At 37.5% G+C, this 17,291-nt stretch overlaps 1 protein-coding gene across 1 annotated transcript in view; it reads left to right on the top strand.

Annotated features, from left to right (window-relative positions):
• LOC122846474 (latent-transforming growth factor beta-binding protein 2-like) overlaps positions 1 to 17,291 on the top strand; it is a 104,186-nt gene that overhangs the window by 61,442 nt on the left and 25,453 nt on the right. Inside the window, exons 10-24 of the mRNA XM_044143479.1 lie at positions 4,283 to 4,405; positions 4,518 to 4,682; positions 6,284 to 6,574; positions 7,388 to 7,407; positions 7,617 to 7,653; positions 9,495 to 9,569; positions 10,402 to 10,527; positions 11,274 to 11,402; positions 11,580 to 11,699; positions 11,985 to 12,104; positions 16,051 to 16,170; positions 16,335 to 16,457; positions 16,571 to 16,696; positions 16,807 to 16,932; positions 17,039 to 17,164. Coding sequence (XP_043999414.1) covers positions 4,283 to 4,405; positions 4,518 to 4,682; positions 6,284 to 6,574; positions 7,388 to 7,407; positions 7,617 to 7,653; positions 9,495 to 9,569; positions 10,402 to 10,527; positions 11,274 to 11,402; positions 11,580 to 11,699; positions 11,985 to 12,104; positions 16,051 to 16,170; positions 16,335 to 16,457; positions 16,571 to 16,696; positions 16,807 to 16,932; positions 17,039 to 17,164 — 1,827 coding nt within the window. The remainder of the gene's footprint in view (positions 1 to 4,282; positions 4,406 to 4,517; positions 4,683 to 6,283; positions 6,575 to 7,387; positions 7,408 to 7,616; positions 7,654 to 9,494; positions 9,570 to 10,401; positions 10,528 to 11,273; positions 11,403 to 11,579; positions 11,700 to 11,984; positions 12,105 to 16,050; positions 16,171 to 16,334; positions 16,458 to 16,570; positions 16,697 to 16,806; positions 16,933 to 17,038; positions 17,165 to 17,291) is intronic.

Here is a 17,291-nt window from a genome sequence, read left to right as displayed (position 1 = left end):
TGCTTTAAAGTTTCTGTCCTTTATAGCTGTTTTGTTCTAGTTTCTCGTATTACCCCACCAGCCAAAAGGACAAAAAAATGCTTCATGTGAGAAGTTTTCATTGCTCTCAGAATGGTGTCTAGCATGCCTAAGTGTGGCTTCTATTTTCAGCTGCTTCTTGTGTGTTGTATTGGAACAGGGGGATGCTATTGAATAATAGGCCTCATCTACTGTTGCTACAGGGGCTTGCAAAAGTATTCATTCTTCTTAAAATCTTTCACTTTGTTTCATGTTGGAACCACAAACTTAAGTGTTTTTTTAGAACCACATTTTGCTGAAATCACAGCTGCATATCTTTTGAGCTACATCATCACCAGTTTTGCAAATCTAGAGATTTTTACCTAATTTTATTTGCAAAATGACTCAGCAAAACATCTGGTTGTAATGTGACAAAAATTTGGAAGAATTGATGGGTATGAATACTTTTTTAAACAATCTGTATGTGTGCAAATGCTCCAGTCACCGACATCCTGCCTAGAGTGTGATAAGACATCCTTTGGGGTCTCGGTAAGCATTCTGACTTCAGAGATGATTCCTTATCTTCAGATACTGTTATGGGGAAACTTGTCCAGCTGAATTGGCCATTTGTAGCTGTGCTTGTTGGATGAAAGGCCCACAGAAATGCAAGCACAGGCTTTGTTGTGGGTAGTAAACTTGCACTGGTAGAGGGTTGTATTACTCATATGCCACATCAAAGAACAGTTCATAGGAGTCTTACATAATTCTTTTGACGTTTTGGATAATCTAAATAAAAGCTAGCGGCAAATTTAAAACACTCACATTTGACAGTCATCATTGTAACTACTGCCTAATGTATCAATATTATTTTGCCTATTTTGTTTCCCAATGATGGCTGTTTGTTAACCTGTTTAACGACTGTTGACAGTCGTTAAATAGATGTCCTTTTTGGAACCCGTTGTTTTGTCTGGCTTGAAGCTTTCCCTCTTTTCATCTTTTATTCCTTCACTAATTGATTTCTGCCTTCCATCATCATAGCCATAGACTTCTTCTGTTTTCCTCTTATCCATCTTCCTTCTTCCTTTCATTTTTTTTCTTCCTTCCTTATATATATTGAAGTCCTATAAAGACTTTTATATGTAGACATATTAATGTTTAACTTGCCCAATATTGGACAAGTTCAATATTTAAAACTTGTTCATAGAAATATATTGCATAATTTTATATGAACCATTTTATATATATCTTAAAACAGGTGTGAAAAGTTGAGACATCTGAAAATTGCATTCTGGAATAAATTATTTTTTTTTTGTTATAAAATGTGTGCAAGAACGCTGATTACACCTGATACTAGAAAAAAAAGGAGCCTGATGTCAAAAACTTTCTTGCTGCTGTTCATAAATAATCCCACAAGTGACTGCAGTTCCCAAATGTCAAGAGGAGGCGAGATGAAACAAGGTCACAGAAACCGTTTGACACTTGGTGAACATGCCTCTTCACTCACAATTAGACTGTAAAAACAATCATGTTAAAAGCTACTTACACCAAGCATGAGCTACCAAGCGTGAACTCAAAATACATCTTGAAATTAGTTCTGGCCATGACAGGTTGTCATGAAAGTCAGTTTCAATCCCAGTCTTTCTAGCAGCCTACTGTAACAATAACTCTAATCTGAGACCCGGCTGAACGGCGCATTAAAGACCTCATGTGATGACGGCTGACCTGAACTCTGACCTGATGCTGGTTAAACTTAAAGTCACTGCACCACCTGCACTCACAATACTTACCAAAGGTATTTGCAGATGAAGGGGGGCCATCTCCCTTCTGTAATTGTCTTTACAGCATGTGCTCGTTCTGGACTCATCCAAATAGATAGCTTATGCTGACACAGACAGTTGTATATTTATGCACTGATAAAATAGTAGCTGGAGGCTCAGGAAGATTAAGGTCACCCTTTGATTGAAAGCTTGGACCTCCGTGGAGATAAAAAAAAAAAGAAAGAAAGAAAACAGCATAAACGGAAAAGACAGAAAAGAAGAAACCACAAGAAACAAAACTTTGTGCCATTCCTTGGATTTTCTCATTCCTTAGAATTTATCAGCCTCAAATCCCTTATAAGCTCACATTTTCTAGCAGGAAGCAAAACAACCAAACAAGAGCAGATTAATTAGAATTGGGGAAAATCTGTGGTGGCAGGCTGTCGGGTTGCAGTCATCAGAGCCATGGGAAAAGACCTAATGATATAGTCTTTGTTTAACACAGCAAAACAACAAACTTTGCCTGGTCCCAGTGGGACTGCAAGACTAAGCACCTCAAATATGTCCCCCATGCTCCTGCCTGGTATATCAACTGGGCTGCATGCCTGTGTTTCATTTAGTGACTCAAGAGCAGACAAACTCCTCCTGCAACTTTCACAAGCTGTTAAAAGACTAGACACGTTATAGGAGAGATCTTAAAATGGCTGGCAGACATTAGATAAAGCTTAGCACTGATGCAATTTTTTGTAACTAAATTTCTTATATCTTTATCAAACTACATTCAAAAGGGAATTTTGAACATTATTGTACCTCTGGTGGCATCAGAAAACACTGGGGTAAACTTATCAGAGTTTTTAGAAATACCTCCATATTTTGCATGTTTTTACTCCTGATTTGGCAGTTTTATATTAAAACTTATCCTTCAGTTGTGTTCTACAGAGCCTCAGTACATCATCGAAGCTGTATGTGATTTAGGAATAATTTTGCAAGTAAATGCCCATATGTACTTTGTGAGTGGATTTATAACAGAATCCAATGGACAATTTTATTACCTCCAAACATAATTTTGTCCTTGCAGCAAAACATGTAGAAAATAATATATTTTACCAGTATCAACTACAGGTAAAATCTCAGTAAATCCTAATATTGGCTAAAGGGTATTTTGGCTTAGAAATCCAATCATACTGTGAAACTCATATACTACTTAGATTCACTACTACTTGTTTGTTCTGTATTATTCTTGTGCATTTTTTGATTATGATTTACAGTGAAGACCCCAAATTCAATTCTCTTTGGGATGCCTACATAGTATTCATTGTTTAACTCACTCCTTGGTCCTTTTGCTGAATTGCTACACCTGGAGTGGTAAACTCAGGTTTCAGCTCAGGTTGCTTTAATAATGGCTTTCAGCTCAACTTAATATTGGCTCTGATGTTTGTTGTCTTCTTTTGCATGACTTTCTAGATTTGGAGTTTTTCATAAAGACCGGTTTGCTGGCCAATTAAGCATAGCAATACCACAGCCATTAAACTGGGTATTGTTACAAGTGCAGGTGCAGAAAATGTTACTTTACATCACAAAGCTTCAGTCCAGCCCCCTTTTTTTCCAATTCAGCTAAGAGACTTGTCAAAATTCCTCAAGTCAGAGAACAAGCATTTGGGAAAGTTCAATTCAGAGTTGATCAGAATTTAAATGTTCACTTGTAATTTTAAATACTGGATGTATGACAGGGCCACTGTAGTAACATGTCATGTAAGTAGGTGAGGTGACACACAGTGTAGCATTTACTAGTGTTATATGGAAACCTATCTAAACAAATTTGTGTTGACTGAATACTGAAAACCATTCATGTCCTTGTGTGGCTTGGGGAATATCAGAGTCAAACTCAACAATTAGCTTGAACTCTTACATCATCTGATCTTCATCACATTCTTCCTCATCATCTGATTTCTATTACTCCAAGGATTCATCTCAACCAGAGCTGCCTGGGTCTGATCATTGCAGCCAGTTGTAGTGTTATCAACCTGGACAGCATTTTTAAAATTTTCCTAAAATCCAACAACATTCATTCATTTTTATTATCCTTGTGCAGCTGTTGATAAAAATAAATATACCATAGGTTTGTAATTTAGGGCTCTGTGTTTGAATGACTCCTCAGATATTCTTTACATGCTGAGAAGAAGAAGTTTTTTTTGCTTCTCTCCACCTCATCGTCACTACTTTTTGGTTTATAAACAACTGTATAACCGTAATGCTTCCAAGTTTCATCGGCTCTCAACAGACTCAAGATCTGTTGTTTTAATGTTTTAATGCCTTCAAATGAATGCTTTCCTTTTACTTTCATCATCTCTGCTGATCTGCAGGCACAAAAACTTTGTGTACTCCCAATGAAGTACAGAGCTCTAAATCTGATGTATGAAGTTTATTTAGGAAGTTCAGTTTGAGTTCAGAAATGACTTCATGGTTTTTCCAGAATTAGAATGTGCTCTTTACTGGATGACTAACAAAGTGTGTTTTTCTTTTTGCAGACATCAATGAGTGTCTGTTGCCAGGGATATGTAAGAACGCTGAATGTCTCAACACCAAAGGAAGCTACAGGTGCACTTGTAAGCCAGGTTTTATGTTAGATGCTGCCAGAAGCCACTGTGTGTGTAAGCATTGCCTTTATTTTCTTCAATCATTTTTCTGAGTCTAAACGCAAAAAAAAAAATGTTTCCTGATATGAGTTGGTAGAATATAATAGATCTTCTGACATCTCCTCAGCTGACAAGGCAGTGTCTGACCACAGGGCCTCATGCTACCGGTCAGTGTCATCAGGAACATGCTCTCTGCCTCTTGTTAATCACATCACTAAGCAGATATGCTGCTGCAGCCGTGTGGGCAAAGCCTGGGGAAATGGATGTGATCGATGTCCTTTGCCAGGTTCAGGTGAATATGTTTTATAAGATTTGCTGCATAACTTTCCGCTGTCTGAAAACGTACTTGTCCATTTTTGGTTTTATTGTTCTGGCCATTAAACTCTATGCAAGGTTGAATGTTTTTTGCAGATATAAAACTTCCCATGTAATATTATGCAATGATTGGTAGAGCACAAGCTAAGAATATTTACCTCTCAGTCACCATTCCCTGTCTGCCAGGCATTCAAAGTATTTCAAAATAACTAAATGTGTTTAGAGTGGAAAAGGACCAGAAACATAACAGTTTTCATATTTTGGAGGCTACATAATGGTGGGAGTCTGCCATGTGTTATCACTCCAACCCTCAGAGAGAAACCCTGCTAATGTACCAAAAGCAAAGCTACGCAGCAGAAATCCACAGATTTGCCAAGTGAAACATGGCAAGTAGTTGTCATCTGCCTCTCCTTCCAGATCTAATCTTCAAAGTCTCAGAGAGAAACTGAAGTGATTTTATGAAGTGTCTGCTCTGCCAAGTGATTCCCAGGGATTGTCGTAGATGAGTTTTTACACCCAGACGTCCGTGGTGCTCATATTCGGATTCTTTTAGGCAATGTCTTTGTGACTGGATAAGCTGTTAAAGTCATGTTCTGAGTACAGGACTCAACTTAGTAACAGGAGATCTTTCATATTTACTCTGCACTTTAAAGCTGATCTTCATCATATATTCCCTAATTTCCCTCCACTTTAACTTCATCAGTCAGTAGCCCATCATATCCACATTTCCTGCATCTACATCGACCGCATATCTGTCATTACTCATATCACTATTCCAGACTCTTCTGGCACAGAGTTGCCGGTTTTAGGTCAGGTAGGGGACACAGAGTTTTTCACTTGTAATGGATTCACCATTGCTGGGTTTTGTTGGACTCAGACACAACGAGGTGCAATTTGCCTCCTTTTATCTCGCTCGCCAATCCCCATTAGCCACTCACTCTTGTGCCTCTAAACCAGCTCAGTTCAAGGGTCATTCAGTGTTATATGATCTGCTACCTGCTTCACAATCATGGCTGTGTGCATCAGACTACGAGTGTAGATTTTACCCCCAACTTTCTAATATAGTTTAAAGCCTTTTAGAAGCAACAACCAACTGGGCCTGGGGTGGATTTTCTCCTCCCCAGAATCACCTATCATTTTGCCAGAGCCAGACCAAAAGCATATTAATGTGATAAATGACATAATAAAAATATGTACCTAAATCTGATGGAGAATATGTAACAAGACTACAGACACCCTGTAAAATTTTTACCTTTGGTGAGAATTTTAAATACATACATAATGGAATTGAATATTACATTCATCTTGGAATTGATTAAGACTACTTTGAAAATCTGTCTCCTTATACAAAAATATGAAGAACATTTGCGCAGCGCTGCAGAGAAATACAATTTCATCACATACAGAGGCCATAAAGTATACACATAAATGTATTAAAAAGTATTCCTGTCTCTGTTTGGTGATTGGCTCTTTAATCTGACTGTCAGCCAGTCTCTAAGTTTTATTAGTACAAGCTGTTACTGCGGAGATGATGGTTTTTATCACTCTTTGTTTGCGCTTGTTCTTCCTGTCCTGCAGACCACTTCAAGGAGATCTGCCCAGCTGGTCATGGATACACATACTCACGCTCAGATGTGCAGATTTCTCTCAGGCAGCTGGAAGATGATGAGCTACAGAGCACAGGAGTGACTCTGGAGGAGCAGGAGCCTGAGTTGCCATCCTCCCAGCCTTCACGACACAACAACAACCCTCAAACACCCCAGTACCCCCAGTACTCCCAGTACCCCGAGACACCACAAGTACCTCAGTACACTTTGACTTCACAATATCCCTCAGAATCAGGACAAGAAACACCTAAACTGCAAGATGGTAACTATTTGCTTTTTTAAATGATTGGCCAAAGATCAACACAATGTTTTGATTTTCCCACATAATTTTCTTTATGCAACCCAGAGCATTTTTTGAAGTTGTTTTTATTTTTCCCCATCCATTAAGATGAAACACTTCTGGGCTTCACAGCACCTCACAAATATTATGGACCAAACATCTATTTCCTCTGGATTTTCAGTGAATATATCTTCTTGGCTGACTGCTAGAGTTAGTTTTATTGGCAGCATCAAGATTTTTTTATTTATTCCAGCACACAGATCTATAAATATTCAGATATTTGTCCTATTTATCAAGGATCTTCCCATCCTGAACTGTGTTTGCATTTCTTTAACTGAAGTATTGCTCAAATCAGACTTTGTTTTATGGCTTGGAACAGAAAATATGCAGTCACTGATACCTCTTTAACCTTTTCACTTAGTAACTATAAACTCCAATGTATTTTATTGGAGTTTTATGAGCCAGACCAACAAAAGTTGTGTGTAAATGTGAAGTGGAAGGAAAATTATACATATTTTTCAGGATGTTTCAAATACTTAACTATTATACAATGCTGCTGTTTTGGTCTGTCACATACAAACCAAACAAAAACAATAAAGTTTATAATTGTAACAAGACAAAATGAAAATATTTACATTTATGCCTGCTTTTAATAGATACTTTGTATGTTGTTAATGTTGTTAATGTGTTTTAAATAATAAATAGACATTCAGGAATGTTCCTGTTTGAGACTGATAAACCTGTTTTTCTTTCTTTGTCTATTTTCTCTTTTTTTTTTTTTTTTTTTTTTTGCAGATCTGGAAGTTCTGATGCCGGTAATTTTTTCCTCTCTTTCAGCCCTCTGGCACATAGTTTTGAAATGCTTTTCTGAGGACAATATGTGTATGCTGTGTAAGCTTGTTATAATTATGTAACATATTCGGACCAAATATTGGTAGCTACAGACACACCAACTTAGCAGAGACAGGCATAAATTTGAATACACTCATTTGTCTTCAACTTTTAATATGTGTTTGTTTTCTAGCCTCCTGTTGTGACGGACTCGCCACCAAATTATCCAGGTATTTCTTTCCCCTTTTTCGTTTTAATCACTCTGACATAATGGTGAAACCAAACCAAGCTGTTGTTTCAGGCCTCTCCTGGTTTGATTTAGTATTTGAGTCAGGTGCAGACATGTTATGTGCTTGGTATAAATTTCCCCTGCTCAGCGGTGGCAGTCTCAGTCTTTGCCTCCACGCCAGTGAAAACATTGACATTAGTCTGGAGTTTGCCTAAATAGAATGCGTCATCTTGATTCATTTTAGTTTATTGTTTTTATACGTTAAAAATAATATGTTTTTTTTTTTACCGTCAAGAAATGAGTAACAACCTGATATTGTAAAAGACAGAAAGTAGCACTTTATAATAAAGATAAATATCATATACCGTGGTAAACCTTAAGACATGGCTCACACTGATGTATTGCATGAGTCAAAGCTGGAAGATTATATCGTAAAGTTATATTCCTCACGTAGCTAATAAGCATTGTTCTGGGGATTAATTAGATTGCCTCTCACTCAATAAGTTGTTCATTGTTTTGGCACCAAATTTATTTATTTTTTTCTTAAATATTCCTACTAAATACTTTTTTTGGTGTAGTTTTTCATATTAACACCATGCTGTTCTGACTTCTGTTAATACTGTGATTGTGCCAGGCCTCCTTGATGTGCTGGAGACTTTAGTATCTGCATTTCTTTATAGAAAAGCAGATACTACTTTTCTACGTTTCAATAAAGACACATTTATTAGGACAATCTCACATGTCTAACAATATATATTTCTGACTTGGCACATAGATCTATTAGTAATCCACTCAGATTTTGCTACTGTTGATGATGTTTTAATGCAAAAAAGATTATATGTGAAGCTAAGACTTTCTTAGTCTTGCTTCATTATACTTTTTTAATATGACTTGTTAATAATAAGGCTGTCAAAATATTATTTCTACTTTCTGTTTTGACATGACTTGATGCTAATTTAATTTTACTAATACTTACATATTTACTCTCTTTATTGATGTGACTTGTTGATAACCAGTCAGTACTAACACTAGCATGTTCACTCTGGAGTTATTGATAATTCAAGTATGTTAATACCAACATGTCTGCTTTTCTGGATAATTAGATGCTAGGGTTAGAATATGTGTTCTGTTTTGATATGGCTTGCTAAAAATTAATTTGTGCTGAAACAACCATATCAACTCTGGCTTTATGTCATGAAATCACAACGTATTGCTTTTCGGGCATAGTAAGTGAATTACTAGACTTTTACTTGCTTGTTTGCTGTATATATCTTTTTGGTAATAACACAAAGCTAACATTAACGTGTCTTATCTGTTTTCATCTAACTTGTTGATACTTTGACTAATCCTAACATAAGCTTATCAGTGCTCTGGTATAATATACCTTAACAGCAGCTTATCTATTCTTCGTTTGATACAACTTGATAATTAAACTATTCTAACAACAGAATGTCTACTTTCCGACAGGAAGCCACAGTAGACAATACAGTCTTTTCTGTAAAAATGTAAATGTTGTAAAATCTGAAAATATTGCCTCTAATTTCTAGTGTGATTTTATAACGTAGCTTCATAATTTTCTTTTTAAGACTCATTATTATGTTGATAAAATATGAATGATGTAAGGTCACAGCAATCTTGCAATGGTGGACGCAATAAAAGACAAAATGTCAGCCTAATTTTATATCTTATCAGTTATTTCTCCTTCAGTAAAGCTGTTACTTTATTAATTTATGTTGCAATGCAAGAATGATCTTGTAGATATTTTCTACATTTATTATAAAACGGTATCCAGTTATAGCTATGTTGTACAACCTTATGACTCGCCTCATTATTTTTTTGTAGAGAGCTCTCCAGACTCCCCTGATTTCAACATAAGGCCAGATTTAAAGGAAACAAGCCCTGGAGTTTCCGTCACTGGTAAGACATGAAGTAAAAAAAATACAGAAAGCAGTAAAAAAAAATAAGTTGTCTTACAACAGTACATACATCTTAAATCTAAATATGCTGATGGAGGAGGGCTGCAGTGCTACCATTTTAAAAAAGAGCCCAATTCTTCATTTTTTATGTTTTATGTCAACAGCTGGCAGACAGCGGGACATCTTATAAGGCATTTTTGTAAGCTTACCCAAAGTAAAGCCGGAGAGAGCTTTATTTGACCCGTTTTTCAGAGCCAAGTTGGCTTTGAGCTGATGTGCTTCACAGAGGGTAGGGGAGCAAGAAACCAAGAGAGATTGTACCTCTTGGAAGGGTCTGTCATCACTAGCAGACAGAGGCCAAATTTATAAAAAGTGGAGGAGGAAGAGACAAGAAAGCGGGAAAAAGTTTGTTTTGCGGAAGAAATATTGTGATCGACAGACCGATTACAGGAGTAAGAAGAATTACAGATGTCATGTAGAGATAGTGCTTTTTTTCTCTGCCAGGAATAAAGTCATGTTTTGTATTTATGTTGCTCGTTTTGGATGAAAAAAGTCAAGAACAAAGCTAATGTCAGGCTTACCCGTGGTTGTTTCTTTGCTCTTAACTCTTTGTAAAAGCTTCACACCACCTGTTAGAACACTATACTGTTGTAAAACCACTCCTCTCATTCAAGACTCCACCTATAAACTAGCTAAATAGTTACCTGCAGAGCACAGCATGTGTTTCTGGAATGTACTTTTTTATTTTTTACATCCCCATTAATGTCGGGTGAGAAATGTTCTTGTATGTTTTCTGGGTAACGACCATGTAAATTTTTTGTTTTTTTCCATAGGCATTAACAAGTGTGCTACTTCACCAAATATATGTGGGCATGGAAAATGTGTTCCTGTGCATAATGGATACACTTGTGACTGTGATCCAGGGTTCAAGCACAATGCGTTGCAGAACAGTTGCATTGGTGAGTAACAAAGAGAGAGGTATGGCTACATCGCTATAGATCTGAATACTTGGATACGTTACTCATTTATTACAGATTCACAACAGAGAGTGATAGTCAGTCTTAGTCAATAAATTAATTCTGATGAAGCTTGTTGCTCAGATTAAAAGTACCTTTCAAAAATAGCAATTTTTCAGCAGGTATATAACTTTTGACTGGACAACTGTGAAATCAGCATGATTGTGTTTCCAATAATAAAAAAGCCTTTAAGAATTTTTTTATTACTCCTCTGTGATAACCTAATTTTCTGAGAGCCTGGATTTTAAGTTTCATTTCCCAAAATCATAAAAATTTGCAGAAATAAAAACTTAAAATACATAATTTTTCTGTCATGAATCTAAATGATACATGAGCTTAACTTTTTGAATTGAATTACTGAAATAGAGTAACGTTTCTATTCAACTATGAGTGGCGCTGAGTAGGACTTTGTCGGACGTCATTATAATGTGAGTAAATTCTACAAAACAGTCATGATTTTTAGAAGCCTTGAGAATGCAAGCACATCAAAAATGAAAGAAATTAGTTTGTTTACGTTCATCTGTTTTATGATGCCTTGTCAACAGTCAAATGAGATATTGATCATTTATCTGACAAAGGGCTTGTCTGCAGCCATGGATTTATTGTTGAAGCGCTCCAGTTACAGGGCTTCAATGTGTTAACTGCTTCCCACTGCAGTCTTATGAACCCTTCACTTTTTATCTTTGTAGATGTGAATGAGTGTGAAATAGACCCATGTGAGGGAAAGGGTCACTGCATAAACAGCTATGGCTCCTACACATGTCAGTGCCACAGCGGCTACAGCCAGGTGATCACCCAGAACAGGAAATTCTGTCAAGGTGAGACACAGTCCAGTCTACAGTATTACATAAGGCTTCCAGTCATCATACCCAAGTCAGCTGTTAACTCCCACTTCAATTTTTCTGTCAGCAGTGTTCATTTTAAAAACATCCTCTCATAATGAATGCCTTGGAATATGACAGCCACTTTCTTTTCTGCTCTCCTTGATTTGGCAGACATCAACGAGTGCAGCATGCCTAACAAGTGCCAGAACGGCCAGTGCGTCAACACTGAGGGATCTTTCACCTGCGAATGCAATGACGGCTACTCCAAATCATGGCGAGGCCTGTGTGAAGGTGATTTTCATGGATCAGCACAGACTCACGCATGCAAAGTCGAGTTCATTTGTTAACACAAGCAAATACTGTTTTCCTACTTGTCCAGCAAAACACATCTTGTATTTTCCTCTGTTCAAAGCCAGGAGAACCATTCAGCTCCCTCCATTTCTGGGGGATTATGTGTGTACTTATTTGACTTTTTGAACTTACTACCGCTTTCTTCCATTGACGTGCGCATTGTTTGGGGAAGCTTGTTGTAGTAACAACTAAATCGAACAATGTTTTTGTTCTTTCCCTGAGCAGACGTAGATGAGTGCAGAGATCACAGTTCCTGTCCCAACGGCATCTGTGTCAACACTCTTGGCTCCTTCCAGTGTCAGACCTGTGACTGGGGCTTCAGGCCCATTGGTGGGAGATGTGTAGGTAAGGCAACCTAACACCCAATCAAACCAACAGGACCACCACCAACCCCCTCTCTCCAGGTTCCTCAGGGCATTTCAAACTGCTTCGTGGAAATAAACTGGGTTTCCCTCTGGTGCAGTAATTCCTTTCCATATTAGTTTACGATGATGTAACTCTTGCTATTTGTTGGCATTGACAAAGTGAAAAAGAACTTAAAAATCTCTTGACTCCTTGTAATGCAGTGTAGTTAACCAAGTAGCGTGAGCTGAATTGAATTTTCAGCTTCGCGGCTTATTGCTCAGAGGGACGCTCTCACTACAGATGTGCATGAAACTTTGAAATTAAATTAAATCTTATGCTTCAGCTGAGTTTATATTGGATATTTTCAGTCCTGTGTGGAACATTCCTGAGCTCATATAACAGCCTGAAACCACAGTGAATGATGGTTATATTGCACGGACTGATCGCAATCCCCCACTTTCCTAGCTCGTTTAGTGATTCCATGTATCCTCCTAGCCTCTGCATATTCCTGTTATTGTTTAAACTCATTCAGCATGTTATTGCTGATCCTTTTCGTATCACCAGTTCCATAAAAAGATTGTTTATAGTACTTCAATTTGGGAGAGTCCAAATATTTTCTCTTGGCCAGAACCTTAAATAAACAGCGTATTATTGTTGGAGAGCTTTGACCAGTGTAAATGTGAAGCCCAGTAGAGGCATGTGGTGCTTTATTATTGCCGTCGGGGTAGGTGAGAGAAGCGAGAAGTCACAGGAGATGTACGAGTGGGCCAGGAGGTCAGTCCCCTACTGCAAAGAGGTCATGGCGCGTAAACAAACTTTCCCTCTCACTCATGATGCTGTCTGCGATCCGGTTTAAGGCTCCTACCAGGGATTAGAAAGGAATGCCAGACTACACATGGAGCGTGTTTTCTTAAAACTAACACGCTTAGAGCTTCCAACCTGAAAGTGGCCTTATTACATAACAGCCTCCATTTCCCTCCGGATGACCTTCCACACCTCTAATTTGCTTGGAAACCTAAGCGACAACTATATTCCAGAAATATGAAAATATAGACCAAATCAATGATGGCTAATGTGAAAGGTAAAAACTATTCCTCGTCATGCATTTATCAGTAAATGTTGCTCATGTTTAAAATCTAATAATCCTCTTGTAGTCCAACAAAAACAACACCTAAGCTGTTTTATTGGGTCAGTTTATTAACATTAATCATTTTGTGTAAGAAATAATGTATATCTAGTCCCATAAAGAACATGTAGTTCCTTTGTTAATGTAGTTAATGTAGTTAATTTGGATGAAAGAAAAAGGAAACATATTTGAAAAGTGTGCACTTCTTCGATTTTGCAAAACAGGTCAGACAGATTTTAAGGTGAGTATAGATGATTTTCTTCCTTAACAGAAACTTGTATTCATCAATGAGATTAAATTATACACAGTTGAACTCTAGTTACCTGTGTATAACTATAACTCTGTTTAGGTCACGTTTGATGGTAATTGGTTGTACTCTATTCTAATTAGGTGTGGCAGAGTAAAATAAATATTGAAACCACAAATTCCAGATTTATATTTGTAAGAAAAACTTGAGAGCCATAAACTGTTTTGACTCAACTTGACTATTAAGTCTTGCTTTTTGTTGAGCTATAATATAAAGCACACTAAAGTTTATAATTATAATATAGCAAAAAAAAAAAAAGAAAACTGTTCAAAAGTTTAAATATTTTTTCAGTCGCTGTATATTGTAATTGATAGGGAATCTATAGATGATGGTTAAGTGTAGTCCTGTTGCAATAAACAATAAATCAGTTAATTACATGTTAAATTAAAATGAGCTCAATAATATCCATTTGCATGATTATTTATTGGTTTTCTCTTTTCTCTCTCTTTCTGTTAAAACTGGTCTTCAGTCTGGTGTATTGCTCTCAACTAGTTCTTTTTTGGAAGGGCAATTTTGTTTCCAGAGTTTATTTATTTTGGATATTTAAAATGTTTTCCAGACCCAGTGTTAAGTGTTTATTAGCATTTAAGGTTTATTGATCTTTAGGAATGTGTTCTTTCATTGTTATGTCATTACCATTATATTGCTTGAAAATGGTCTCAAAACAACAACATTATCATTTATTGTGACAGGCCTAGTTAAGTGTAAATATTTTAACTCTGAACATTGACAGGGACAGTGCGAACAGAGCCTTTAGTACGTGCCTGAGCCTGTGGGAGACACATAAACCAGCCAACCTCAGTGCCCAGTTTCCAGTATTTGCTTCAGTCAATTGACGACAGCACAAAGCAGCAGTTTAGACCCAATTGGCTGAATCGAGGATAAGCCTAATTGTTGGTGTGATAGAGAAAACAGCTCCCTTCCCTTGTCGGGGTTTATCTGGGAGGTCTGATTGATGCTGGATGCTGATTGCAGGGAAAAGTGGTGGGCCACAGTGACAGACGTCTGGCACTGCCTGTGGTTGGGGCAACAATACCAGCTTTGTAACGCTTTTTGGTTGTCTTCATTACATTTCAGGATCTGTTTCAGATCTCAGGAACATCCTTCCTTCCTTTCTTTGCAGGAAAATTACTTTATTTGTCTTCCTCTTTGGACCTTCCTTCCTCTCTCAGCATAGCCTAATCTAATCCAAAAAATGCATCTTTTAACACTTGATAAATATTGTTATTAAATAATATGTTTACAACATTAAGGTGTTACACAGATGCATTTTCTGAAGTGGTACAATCGTAAAAGGTTCTTATAATGAGGTTAGTGTGTTGATGTAATTTAATGAGAGCAGCTTGCAGTTATTCTGCAGGGTAGTTACGTTTTTATTGTTTCCCTTTTCCTCTTGAACCATCCACAAACTTCTTTTGAAAACAAATCTTTATAAAGTCCTGGACAGACTTGTTACAGTTGATGAAAACCCAAATTATGCATTCCGACCTGGCAGTAACAACAGCTTTTAAGGGTTTGCAAAAACTAGCAGTAAGTCTTTCCGAACTAGCAAGAAATTCTGGCCCACTCTTCTTTGAAGAACTGCTTATCCATGTAGGAGAATGCCTAAGGTCATACCATGTCTTCTTGATCAGGTTTAAGCCCAGGCCTTACCGAGGCAACCTAACATTCTTAAGCAGGATTTCCTGGCAGAGTGGTTCTGAAGCAGAAAAACAGCCCCAGATCATCATGCTACCACCACCATTTTTGGCTGTCAGTGTGAAGTTCTTTCTTCTGAATTGCTGTGTTCCAAGTTTGTCTCCTCTTATTACAGAATGTTTTCCCATAAGTCTTAGATCATTAAAAAGGCTTTTCTGGAAGAAAAAGAAACAACTGGCCTTTGTGTTCTTGTTGAACTCAACAGCACTTTAGATGCTTTTCTTGGGTTTGTTGGTCTCCTGGAAAAGTTGATTCACTCTTGGAGTAATTCTGATTGGTTAGCCATTCCTAGGAATGTTCATCATTGCTCCATGCTTTCTCTATTTGTAGACAATAGTTTTCATTAGAGTCCCAAAGCTTTACAAATGACTTTGTAACCATTTCCAGACTAAGAGATGTTAATGACTTTGTTTTTCATTTGTTCTTTTATTTCTTTAGCTTGGTGTATGATGTTTTGCATTTTGTGATCTTCTAGGTTTCTTAAGGTTATCATAAAGATGCTAATTAGATGATTTCTTGATTTTATAGGTTTTATATGCTGTGTGTAATAAATAAAACTGAACCATAAATTGTAAATAATCACAGTCAATTAATTATTTAATAAATGTGAGTGTATTTATGAGTTAATCTCATGTGTTTTACTGAGTAATAATACTGGTGGTTCATAGTCTCTTCACAAAAATCAAAACAGTTCAACACAAACCTGTTTGTATGTTTGTTTTGTTAGTTTTGGAATTGACACTTGAATCACAATGTGTAGTTCTGGTGAAATTAACCCATCCATCCATTTATTAAGTATAATTCTCTGTTTTCAGATATCAATGAATGCTTGAACCAAACCATGTGCGGTCATGGTCGGTGTGTCAACACAGAGGGCTCCTATACATGCAACTGTTTCCAAGGCTATATGCTCTCATCAAACAGTTTTTGCCAAGGTAACTGTCTGTCAGGAGGTATTTAAACCTCCAAGTTGGAGCTCTGTGACAGTGTTACTACAGAAGTCTTCAGGTACCACTGTAGGCTTATAAAAGTGCTACAAAATAGTTTGCAGCTGTTTTCTGAAGAACTCCTATTTCCCTCGTCTGTTTTTTTCCTTCAGATGTGGATGAATGCATGCTTCCGGGGATCTGTCTCCATGGCCGCTGCGTCAATCTGGACGGCACCCACAAGTGCACCTGTAACCTTGGTTACCAAGTCTCCTCAGACAGCAAGTCATGTGAAGGTCTGTTAGAAATCTTTTGGCGCTATTGAGTTTTAATCATTGATGCATGAGCCTCTCCTAGTGAAGCTCTGCTAGGAGCAACGTAATGTCTGCATGTTATTACTTTTCTCTAGACGTCAACGAGTGTGCAAGTGGTACAGCATGCCCAGTGGGGATTTGTATCAACACAGCAGGTTCCTACAGTTGCCAGAACTGTGGGCCTGGGTTTGGACCATCCACTAATGGGCTGAGATGTGAAGGTAAAGAAATAGCCGGCTAATGATTTACACTAATTTGCAGGGTTGGAGGAACACTGCAGTGTTTTGATGATATATTGGCTTACCTATGAATTTGTTCTTTCCATTTCCAGACATTGATGAGTGTGCACAGGGAGGCGTTTGCTTTGGAGGGGTGTGTGCCAACACAGAGGGATCCTTCATTTGCACTCAATGCAAAGCTGGCTATAGAGTGTCTGAGGACAGGAAGAGGTGTGAAGGTAAGTCCAATCTCCAGCTTTTCTCAGTGAAAAGATATTATTCACTGAGATATTATTCAGTCTCATTGTAAGCATGAATGCATGTCTATGTGTCACTCCTCCTCAGATATTGATGAGTGCCAGTACCTGTCTACCTGTTCCAATGGGATCTGTCTAAACTCTGAAGGGTCTTATACATGTGAGAACTGCCCTGCAGGGTATCAAGTGTCTCTTGATGGGGAACTCTGTGAAGGTTGGTTTATTTAGCAATTCTTGCTAAAAATTACTTCTTGATTACAGAGTGAAAAAGTTTATATTCCTTCATGCGTTTGTAATTATCTGAAAACAATAAGTATTCACACCCGTAGAAAAGGTTCTGA

The sequence above is a fragment of the Gambusia affinis genome, linkage group LG16 (genome assembly GCF_019740435.1).
Source record: "Gambusia affinis linkage group LG16, SWU_Gaff_1.0, whole genome shotgun sequence".
Lineage (NCBI taxonomy): Eukaryota > Metazoa > Chordata > Actinopteri > Cyprinodontiformes > Poeciliidae > Gambusia > Gambusia affinis.
This window is presented reverse-complemented; position numbering and strand designations above follow the sequence as displayed.